At 47.5% G+C, this 12,017-nt stretch overlaps 1 protein-coding gene across 1 annotated transcript in view; it reads right to left on the bottom strand.

Moving 5' to 3' along the window:
• Positions 1–12,017, bottom strand: part of LOC115126842 (papilin-like) — a 112,633-nt gene that overhangs the window by 36,660 nt on the left and 63,956 nt on the right. Inside the window, exons 4-6 of the mRNA XM_065025037.1 lie at positions 6,441–6,501; positions 3,812–3,914; positions 3,001–3,131 (exon numbers count right to left, since the gene is read on the bottom strand). Coding sequence (XP_064881109.1) covers positions 3,001–3,131; positions 3,812–3,914; positions 6,441–6,501 — 295 coding nt within the window. The remainder of the gene's footprint in view (positions 1–3,000; positions 3,132–3,811; positions 3,915–6,440; positions 6,502–12,017) is intronic.

The following is a 12,017-nucleotide window of genomic DNA, read 5'->3' on the forward strand; positions in this document are numbered from 1 at the left end:
GAGATACTAGGTCTGGAAGGAGAGAGAGATACTAGGTCTGGAAGGAGAGAGAGATACTAGGTCTGGAAGGAGAGAGAGATACTAGGCCTGGAAGGAGAGAGAGATACTAGGTCTGGAAGGAGAGAGAGAGAGAGATACTAGGTCTGGAAGGAGAGAGAGAGATACTAGGTCTGGAAGGAGATAGATATACTAGGTCTGGAAGGAGAGAGAGATACTAGGTCTGGAAGGAGAGAGAGATACTAGGTCTGGAAGGAGAGAGAGATACTAGGTCTGGAAGGAGAGAGAGAGATACTAGGCCTGGAAGGAGAGAGAGATACTAGGTCTGGAAGGAGAGAGAGATACTAAGGTCTGGAAGGAGAGAGAGATACTAGGTCTGGAAGGAGAGAGAGATACTAGGTCTGAAGGAGAGAGATACTAGGCCTGGAAGGAGAGAGATACTAGGTCTGGAAGGAGAGAGAGAGATACTAGGTCTGGAAGGAGAGAGAGAGAGATACTAGGTCTGGAAGGAGAGAGAGATACTAGGTCTGGAAGGAGAGAGAGATACTAGGTCTGGAAGGAGAGAGAGATACTAGGTCTGAAAGGAGAGAGATACTAGGCCTGGAATGAGAGAGATATACTAGGTCTGGAAGGAGAGAGATAGAGATACTAGGTCTGGAAGGAGAGAGAGATACTAGGTCTGGAAGGAGAGAGAGATACTAGGTCTGGAAGGAGAGAGATACTAGGTCTGGAAGGAGAGAGATACTAGGTCTGGAAGGAGAGAGAGAGAGATACTAGGTCTGGAAGGAGGTCTGGAAGAGAGAGATACTAGGTCTGGAAGAGAGAGAGAGAGATACTAGGTCTGGAAGGAGAGAGAGATACTAGGTCTGGAAGGAGAGAGAGATACTAGGTCTGGAGATACTAGGTCTGGAAGAGAGAGAGATACTAGGTCTGGAAGGAGAGAGAGATACTAGGTCTGGAAGGAGAGAGAGATACTAGGTCTGGAAGGAGAGAGAGATACTAGGTCTGGAAGGAGAGAGATATACTAGGTCTGGAAGGAGAGAGATAGAGATACTAGGTCTGGAAGGAGAGAGAGATACTAGGTCTGGAAGGAGAGAGAGATACTAGGTCTGGAAGGAGAGAGAGAGATACTAGGTCTGGAAGGAGAGAGATATACTAGGTCTGGAAGGAGAGAGATATACTAGGTCTGGAAGGAGAGAGAGAGATACTAGGTCTGGAAGGAGAGAGAGATACTAGGTCTGGAAGGAGAGAGAGAGATACTAGGTCTGGAAGGAGAGAGATATAGGTCTAGGTCTGGAAGGTCTGGAAGGAGAGAGAGATACTAGGTCTGGAAGGTCTGGAGGAGAGAGAGATACTAGGTCTGGAAGGTCTGGAAGAGAGAGATACTAGGTCTGGAAGGAGAGAGAGATACTAGGTCTGGAAGGAGAGAGAGATACTAGGTCTGGAAGGAGAGAGATACTAGGTCTGGAAGGAGAGAGATACTAGGTCTGGAAGGAGAGAGATACTAGGTCTGGAAGGAGAGAGAGATACTAGGTCTGGAAGGAGAGAGAGATACTAGGTCTGGAAGGAGAGAGAGAGAGAGATACTAGGTCTGGAAGGAGAGAGAGAGAGATACTAGGTCTGGAAGGAGATAGATATACTAGGTCTGTAAAGAGAGAGAGATACTAGGTCTGGAAGGAGAGAGAGATACTAGGTCTGGAAGGAGAGAGAGATACTAGGTCTGGAAGGAGAGAGAGAGATACTAGGCCTGGAAGGAGAGAGAGATACTAGGTCTGGAAGGAGAGATACTAGGTCTGGAAGGAGAGAGAGAGATACTAGGTCTGGAAGGAGAGAGATACTAGGTCTGGAAGGAGAGAGAGAGAGATACTAGGCCTGGGAAGGTATTTGAGTAGCAATGAAGATCTCATCAGTGGGATTCAGGAAGACAAGAAGGTTGTCACACAACTCAATACAGGTTTAAGTTAGAGGGAAACTGAAGTACCAGTGAAACTGAAGTTATAAGAAATAGGGAAACTGAAGTTAGAGGGAAACTGAAGTTGGAGGGAAACTGAAGTTATAAGAAATAGGGAAACTGAAGTTAGAGGGAAACTGAAATCAGAGTGACACATGTTGAGGTCAGAGTGAAATTGATAAATTGAGTGAAAGTGTTGATAAATTCCATCCAACCCCCCCCCCCTCGATAATCACAATGCCCTTCTGTTATTAATCCTCAAATGTAATCCTACCTCTCTCTCTCACACACACACACACACACACACCTACCTTACAGACTCCATCAACACAAACACACACACACACACACCTACCTTACAGACTCCATCAACAGAAACAGTTAGAGGAAACACACACACACACACACAAATCACAGTGACACACCTGAAATTTACAGACTCCATCAACACAAACCTATTAATCCTCAAATTAACAGACTCCATCACACACACACACACACACACAGACTCCATCAACACACACACACACACACACTACACACACAAACACACACACACACACTACCTTACAGACTCCATCAACACACCACACCTTACAGACTCCATCAACACAAACACACACGCACCTACCTTACAGACTCCACACACACACAACACAAACACACACACACACATCAACACAAACCTACCTTACAGACTCCATCAACACAAACACACACACACACACACACACACACACCTACCACACAGATTCCATCAACACAACACACACACACACACACCTACCTTACAGACTCCATCAACACAGACACACACGCACCTACCTTACAGACTCCATCAACACAAACACACACACACACACACCTACCTTACAGACTCCATCAACACAAACACACACACACACACACACACCTACCTTACAGACTCCATCAACACAAAACACACGCACCTACCTTACAGACTCCATCAACACAAACACACACACACACACACCTACCTTACAGATTCCATCAACACAAACACACACACACACACACACACACACACCTACCTTACAGACTCCATCAACACAAACATCCTTCCTCCCGGGGTGGCAGGGCGTGCCGTCGGCCACAGCAGTCCTGTGGCGGTAGAAGAAGTTCTCTCCTCTGGGCATACAGTTCAGCTCACACAGGTTGTCGGCTGGTGGGAAACACACCTTTAGTTCACCCTTCTTCACCTGCATAACATTACCAGTAATATATTCCAGTGGTCTGCTGAACATTGCTGTTATTATTATACAGTCTTTACCGAACGTTATATAGTCTTTACCAAACGTTATATAGTCTTTACCAAACGTTATACAGTCATTACCAAACAGTATACAGTCTTTACCAAACGTTATACAGTCATTACCAAACAGTATACAGTTATTACCAAACGTTATACAGTCATTGCCAAACGTTATTACCAAACGTTATACAGTCATTGCCAAACGTTATTACCAAACGTTATACAGTTTATTACCAAACGTTATACAGTCATTACCAAACGTTATTACCAAACGTTATACAGTCATTACCAAACGTTATACAGTCTTTACCAAACGTTATTACCAAACGTTATTACCAAACGTTATTACCAAACATTATACAGTCATTACCAAACATTATACAGTCATTACCAAACGTTATTACCAAACGTTATTACCAAACGTTATACAGTCTTTACCAAACATTATACAGTCTTTACCAAACAGTATACAGTCTTTTTTCTGACTCACCTCCATAGTATGGGAGCTGTATAAAGCCCCGACCCTCAGGCCCTCCTGACTCACCTCCATAGTATGGGAGCTGTATAAAGCCCCGGCCATCCTGACTCACCTCCATAGTATGGGAGCCATTTGTAGCGTTTTCCCTGGAAGTCAGATCCATCAAACTGAGAACACTGCTCCTCTCTGAAGTCCCGAGATCCCTCTGGGCAGTCCTGGGTGATACACAGGGAGAGGTAATGGGGTAAGGGTTAATTAGAGGGGTAATTAGAAGTCAGGGCATAGGCGGACAGAGAGTATATTACTGTATAACACCCTGTTGGCTCTTTCCTGTCAGTGATATGAACTGAACATAAAATAAATGGTTTATTCCCAAAGATTAACAACTGAGTCATTTTGCCAATTCGGTGCCTTTGAAGTAGTGTAACCTGGTCACCTAATTTGAATATTTTGTCATAAAGAGGACATGTTCAACTTAATGTAAAATAAAAGTTTTCCCATCTCAAGAGGTTAAACAATTTCTTTTTTAATAGTAAGTAACTAATTAGTGCCAAATAAAATAACAGGGTTGACCGTAACAGGGTTGACCGTAACAGGGTTGGCGGTAAACAGGGTTGACCATAACAGGGTTGGCGGTAACAGGGTTGACCGTAACAGGGTAGACCGTAACAGGGTAGACCGTAACAGGGTAGACAGTATCAGGGTTGACCGTATCAGGGTTGACCATAACAGGGTTGGGTTGACTATAACAGGGTTGACAGTAACAGGGTTGACAGTAACAGTGTTGACCGTAACAGGGTAGACCGTAACAGTGTTGACCGTAACAGTGTTGGCGGTAACAGGGTTGACCGTAACAGGGTAGACCGTAACAGTGTTGGCGGTAACAGGGTTGACCGTAACAGGGTTGACAGTATCAGGGTTGACCGTATCAGGGTTGACCATAACAGTGTTGGCCGTAACAGTGTTGGCCGTAACAGTGTTGACCGTAACAGGGTTGACCGTAACAGGGTTGACCGTAACAGTGTTGACCGTAACAGTGTTGACCGTAACAGTGTTGACCGTAACAGGGTTGACAGTATCAGGGTTGACCGTAACAGGGTTGACCGTAACAGTGTTGACCGTAACAGGGTTGACAGTGTCAGGGTTGACCGTAACAGTGTTGACCGTAACAGTGTTGACTGTAACAGGGTTGACCGTAACAGTGTTGACCGTAACAGGGTTGACTGTAACAGGGTTGACAGTAACAGGGTTGACCGTAACAGGGTTGGCGGTAACAGGGTTGACCGTAACAGTGTTGGCGGTAACAGGGTTGAACGTAACAGGGTAGACTGTAACAGGGTAGACCGTAACAGGGTTGACCGTAACAGGGTAGACTGTAACAGGGTAGACCGTAACAGGGTTGACCGTAACAGGGTTGACCGTAACAGGGTTGACTGTAACAGGGTTGACGGTAACAGGGTTGGCGGTAACAGGGTTGGCGGTAACAGGGTTGACCGTAAACAGGGTTGACAGTAACAGGGTTGACAGTAACAGGGTTGACAGTAACAGGGTTGACCGTAACAGGGTTGACCGTAACAGTGTTGACCGTAACAGCGTTGACCGTAACAGGGTTGACCGTAACAGGGTTGACCGTAACAGGGTTGACAGTATCAGGGTTGACCATAACAGGGTTGACCGTAACAGTGTTGACCGTAACAGGGTTGACCATAACAGGGTTGACCATAACAGGGTTGACCGTAACAGTGTTGACCGTAACAGGGTTGACCATAACAGGGTTGACCGTAACAGTGTTGACCGTAACAGGGTTGACCGTACCAGGGTTGACCGTAACAGGGTTGACCGTAACAGGGTTGACCGTAACAGGGTTGGCGGTAACAGGGTTGGCCGTAACAGTGTTGACCGTAACAGGGTTGACCGTAACAGGGTTGGCGGTAACAGGGTTGACCGTAACAGGGTTGACCGTACCAGGGTTGACCGTAACAGGGTTGGCCGTAACAGGGTTGACCATAACAGTGTTGACCATAACAGTGTTGACCGTAACAGGGTTGACCGTACCAGGGTTGACCGTAACAGGGTTGACCGTAACAGGGTTGACCGTAACAGGGTTGGCGGTAACAGGGGACGTGTCAAAATGCAGAATGTTGAACTTTAGCAGGTCTTTATTCATAAATAAAAACAAAATAAAAAGATTGTTTGAATTCTCCATGTAGTCTATATTAAATAATACTTTATTAAATATAAAGGGCTTTTAACAATTCAATATTTGAAGACAATTTCTACTTAAAATATCAAAAGGGATGAAATAGGCAATCATTTCGTGGAAAGATCCAAGTGCTCTGGAAGCTGTGAGAGAGCTACACCAACAGTAATAGACAGAGAGAGCTACACCAACAGTAATAGACAGAGAGAGCTACACCAACAGTAATAGACAGAGAGAGCTACACCAACAGTAATAGACAGAGAGAGCTACACCAACAGTAATAGACAGAGAGAGCTACACCAACAGTAATAGACAGAGAGAGCTACACCAACAGTAATAGACAGAGAGAGCTACACCAACAGTAATAGACAGAGAGAGCTACACCAACAGTAATAGACAGAGAGAGCTACACCAACAGTAATAGACAGAGAGAGCTACACCAACAGTAATAGACAGAGAGAGAATTCCACCAAGATGAATAGTCTGTGAGAGAACGTTTTTGGGGATTTGGGGAATTTTGCAACCCTAGCATGTTGTTTACCTGGATATTACAGGAGCTGTAGGACTTGTCTGGTCCCACACAGTTATTCCCTCCGTCAGTCCTGTAACACGGATTAAAGGGTCAGAGGTTATTCATGGTTTAAAGAAAGGATGAAGATTAGAGCTAATTCATCAGTTATCTGGTCCCAGATCTGTTCTGTCTTGCCAATACATGTTCGGCATGACAACATCCTGGAAGTTGGGCAAAACAGCATAAACAGACCTGGGACCAGGCTACAATCAGTGGGCTCAGAGCTCCAAGGCGGAACTTTCCCCTAGGTACAGACCTAGGATCAGCTTCATCAACCCTAACCTCAACCTTAATCATTTGTGGGGAAAAAAAAGCTAAACTGACCCTGGATCAGCATTTGGGGGCAACTTCGCCCTCTTAACCGGGCTCAGAGCAGAGATAATTACACGATGAAGATAATGTAGTCCTTAAGGCTGACCTTTCACCTACATCGGTACACAGGCAGGCTGCAGGCAGTGAAGGTTCACGCCAAATGACACCCTATTCCCTACGTAGTGCACTACTTTCAACCACAGCTCTATGGGTCATGGTCAAAAGTAGTGCCCTATAAAAGGGAATAGGGTACCATTTGGTACACAGTCCCTACAAGAGCTTTGGCTTCCTGCAGTATGTACAGCAGAGGAGGCTGGTGGGAGGAGCTATAGGAGGACGGGCTCGTTGGAATAAATGGAACTTGTGTCAAACGAAAAGCAGAAACCACACGTTTGACTCCGTTCCGTTGATTCCGTTACAGCCATTACATGGAGCCTGTCCTCCAATAGCTCCTCCCACCAGCCTCCGCTGATGTGCAGGAGGTGTAGGGTGAAGTTGCCCCTCCACGCTGATCCTGGGTCAGTTTTTTTTCCCACTCATGGTTAAAGTCTTCTTCCAGTCTCCTTTTTCACCTTTTTGAATTAAAAATATATATATATTTGTATTTAAGTTTTAACAATAACTATTGCACAGAAACATAAGATGTAGTTTATACGCCCCCCCACCACCACCCAACATCCTACCCCCTTAACGCCTCTGAACAGACCTAACTAATTAAGTGGATAGTTGGGTATTTGGTCTGCAATTATATGAGGGGACACTACAAATTCATCCACATCCATTCCTTTTCACTTCATTTATCACCTGATTTACTTAACAAAAGGCACATCTCAATAGGTGGACCAGGTATAACATGACATGGCACAAGTGGGGGGGGGCTCCTTTATTGTTCCCGCAAGCATTGGGATGACATCACATCTGATCATCAGTCCAACTCCTTGAATATCCAACCTCCTTGAATGTCCAACCTCCTTGAATGTCCAACCTCCTTGAATGTCCAACCTCCTTGAATGTCCAACCTCCTTGAATGTCCAACCTCCTTACAATGTCCCATCTCCTTCAATGTCCCATCTCCTTCAATGTCCCATCTCCTTACAATGTCCCATCTCCTTACAATGTCCCATCTCCTTACAATGTCCCATCTCCTTACAATGTCCCATCTCCTTCAATGTCCCATCTCCTTCAATGTCCCATCTCCTTCAATGTCCCATCTCCTTACAATGTCCCATCTCCTTACAATGTCCCATCTCCTTACAATGTCCCATCTCCTTGAAGTGTGCAGTTGTCTAATGTGATGTTAAAAACATATTTGTTTACCCTTTAGTGTGTGTACTTGACTCTATTTATACTTGAGGAAAAAGTTCAAAAATCACTGGATGACATCTGGAGGATAGGGGGGGGTTAGGGGGAAGGGAAGCTAATCCTAGATCTTCCCAGTGGCCCACACATGTGGGTGTTGGTGGGAGCTGGTATTCAGAGGGTGGTGTTGGTAAGAGCTGGTATTCAGAGGGTGGTGTTGGTAAGAGCTGGTATTCAGAGGGTGGTGTTGGTAAGAGCTGGTATTCAGAGGGTGGTGTTGGTAAGAGCTGGTATTCAGAGGGTGGTGTTGGTAAGTGCTGGTATTCAGAGGGTGGTGTTGGTAAGAGCTGGTATTCAGAGGGTGGTGTTGGTAAGAGCTGGTATTCAGAGGGTGGTGTTGGTAAGAGCTGGTATTCAGAGGGTGGTGTTGGTAAGAGCTGGTATTCAGAGGGTGGTGTTGGTAAGAGCTGGTATTCAGAGGGTGGTGTTGGTAAGAGCTGGTATTCAGAGGGTGGTGTTGGTAAGAGCTGGTATTCAGAGGGTGGTGTTGGTAAGAGCTGGTATTCAGAGGGTGGTGTTGGTAAGAGCTGGTATTCAGAGGGTGGTGTTGGTAAGAGCTGGCAGAGGGTGGTGTTGGTGAGCATTCAGAGGGTGGTGTTGGTAAGAGCTGGCATTCAGAGGGTTGTGTTGGTAAGAGCTGGTATTCAGAGGGTGGTGTTGGTAAGAGCTGGTATTCAGAGGGTGGTGTTGGTAAGTGCTGGTATTCAGAGGGTGGTGTTGGTAAGAGCTGGTATTCAGAGGGTGGTGTTGGTAAGAGCTGGTATTCAGAGGGTGGTGTTGGTAAGAGCTGGTATTCAGAGGGTGGTGTTGGTGGTATTCAGAGGGTGGTGTTGGTAAGAGCTGGTATTCAGAGGGTGGTGTTGGTAAGAGCTGGTATTCAGAGGGTGGTGTTGGTAAGAGCTGGTATTCAGAGGGTGGTGTTGGTAAGAGCTGGTATTCAGAGGGTGGTGTTGGTAAGAGCTGGTATTCAGAGGGTGGTGTTGGTAAGAGCTGGTATTCAGAGGGTGGTGTTGGTAAGAGCTGGCATTCAGAGGGTGGTGTTGGTAAGAGCTGGCATTCAGAGGGTTGTGTTGGTAAGAGCTGGTATTCAGTTGGTAAGAGCTGGTATTCAGAGGGTGGTGTTGGTAAGAGCTGGTATTCAGAGGGTGGTGTTGGTAAGAGCTGGTATTCAGAGGGTGGTGTTGGTAAGAGCTGGTATTCAGAGGGTGGTGTTGGTAGAGCTGGTATTCAGAGGGTGGTGCTGGCTATTCAGAGGGTGTGTGTTGGTATTCAGAGGGTGGTGTTGGAGCTGGTATTCAGAGGGTGGTGTTGGTAAGAGCTGGTATTCAGAGGGTGGTGTTGGTAAGATCTGGTATTCAGAGGGTGGTGTTGGTAAGAGCTGGTATTCAGAGGGTGGTGTTGGTAAGAGCTGGCATTCAGAGGGTGGTGTTGGTAAGAGCTGGTATTCAGAGGGTGGTGTTGGTAAGAGCTGGTATTCAGAGGGTGGTGTTGGTAAGAGCTGGTATTCAGAGGGTGGTGTTGGTAAGAGCTGGTATTCATAGGGTGGTGTTGGTAAGAGCTGGTATTCATAGGGTGGTGTTAGTAAGAGCTTTCCCTCCAGACCCGTGTCCTATCAATAACAAGGTGTTTAGCCAGGCTTGTTATGCCTGAGACTAAATACCAGACATGTCCCATCTTTATGATTCCACGAGTAAGAGCCTGAAGCTGGAACGCGTAAGAGAGGGGAGGAAAAGGGGGATACCTAGTCAGTTGTACAACTGAATGCATTCAACTGAAATGTGTCTTGCGCATTTAACCCAACCCCTCTGAATCAGAGAGGTCTGGGGGGCTGCCATTATCGACATCCACGTCGTCTGCGCCCGGGGAACAGTGGGTTAACTGCCTTGCTCAGGGGCAGAACAACAGATTTTTACATTGTCAGCTCGGAGATTTAATCCAGCAACCTTTCGGTTACTGGCCCAATACTCTAACCACTAGGCTAGTGTTATGCCTCCATGATGAGTTCAATCCTGAAGCTGAGGGAGGGTAAGGCTGGTCAACAGTAGAGCTCAATGATCCCTGGTCAACAGTAAAGCTTTTATGACCCTGGTCAACAGTAGAGCTCTAATGTCCCTGGTCGACAGCAAATCTCTATGATCCCTGGTCAACAGTAGAGCTCTATGATCTCTGGTCAACAGTAGAGCTCTAATGGCCCTGGTCAACAGTAGAGCTCTATGATCCCTGGTCAACAGTAGATCTCTATGATCCCTGGTCAACAGTAGAGCTCTATGATACCTGGTCAACAGTAGAGCTCTTATGGCCCTGGTCAACAGTAGAGCTCTATGACCCCTGGTCACCAATAGAGCATTATGACCCCTGGTCAACAGTAGAGCTCTATGATCCCTGGTCAACAGTAGAGCCCTATGAGCCATGGTCAACAGTAGAGCTCTATGATCCATGGTCAACAGTAGAGCTCTATTGGCCCTGGTCAACAGTAGAGCTCTATGGGCCCTGGTCGACAGTAGAGCTCTATGATCCCTGGTCAACAGTAGAGCTCTATGATCCCTGGTCAACAGTAGAGCTCTAATGGCCCTGGTCGACAGTAGAGCTCTATGATCCCTTGTCAACAGTAGAGCCCTATGGGCCCTGGTCGACAGTAGAGCTCTATGATCCCTTGTCAACAGTAGAGCCCTATGGGCCCTGGTCGACAGTAGAGCTCTATGATCCCTGGTCGACAGTAGAGCTCTATGATCCCTGGTCAAAAGCAGAGCCCTATGATCCCTGGTCGACAGTAGAGCCCTATGATCCCTGGTCAACAGTAGAGCTCTATGATCCCTGGTCAAAAGTAGAGCCCTATGGGCCCTGGTCTAAAGTAGGGCACTAAACAGGGAATATGGAGCCATTTGGGACGTATCCTAAGTGTTATTCACTTCACCCAGGCTCAGACTACACTCCTCCTCCTCCCTTTCTGTTTGAACAACATGGTAACTGTCGGCAACATGGTAACTGTCGGCAACACGGTAACTGTCGGCAACACGGTAACTGTCGGCAACACGGTAACTGTCGGCAACACGGTAACTGTCGGCAACACGGTAACTGTCGGCAACATGGTAACTGGTATCTGTGAAGGGAACATTAACGCATACTGTAATAGGGTGCAGGAGGAGTTCAAGTCAAAAGAGTGATGTGGTCTAATAATTGAAGATAGGTACTGGACAGGCTGACTAATGTTCCTGACGAGACACAACACAACAGACCAGGTGGACAGTAGCCTCAGGAAGTAGCAATGCACCAGCTTGGGGAGTCAGGTATCACGGAGGCTGGACTGTGTGTACCAGCTGGGGGGAGGCAGGTATCACGGAGGCTGGACTGGGTGTACCAGCTGGGGGGAGGCAGGTATCACGGAGGCTGGACTGGGTGTACCAGCTGGGGGGAGGCAGGTATCACGGAGGCTGGGTGTACCAGCTGGGGGAGACAGGTAGCACGGAGGCTGGACTGGGTGTACCAGCTGGGGGGAGGCAGGTAGCATGGAGGCTGGACTGGGTGTACCAGCTGGGGGAGACAGGTAGCACGGAGGCTGGACTGGGTGTACCAGCTGGGGGGAGGCAGGTAGAACGGAGGCTGGACTGTGTGTACCAGCTGGGGGGAGGCAGGTAGCACGGAGGCTGGACTGGGTGTACCAGCTGGGGGGAGGCAGGTAGCACGGAGGCTGGACTGTGTGTACCAGCTGGGGGGAGGCAGGTAGCATGGAGGCTGGACTGGGTGTACCAGCTGGGGTGAGGCAGGTAGCACGGAGGCTGGACTGTGTGTACCAGCTGGGGGGAGGCAGGTAGCACGGAGGCTGGACTGGGTGTACCAGCTGGGGGGAGGCAGGTAGCACGGAGGCTGGGTGTACCA

Source organism: Oncorhynchus nerka, linkage group LG12, assembly GCF_034236695.1.
Source record: "Oncorhynchus nerka isolate Pitt River linkage group LG12, Oner_Uvic_2.0, whole genome shotgun sequence".
Lineage (NCBI taxonomy): Eukaryota > Metazoa > Chordata > Actinopteri > Salmoniformes > Salmonidae > Oncorhynchus > Oncorhynchus nerka.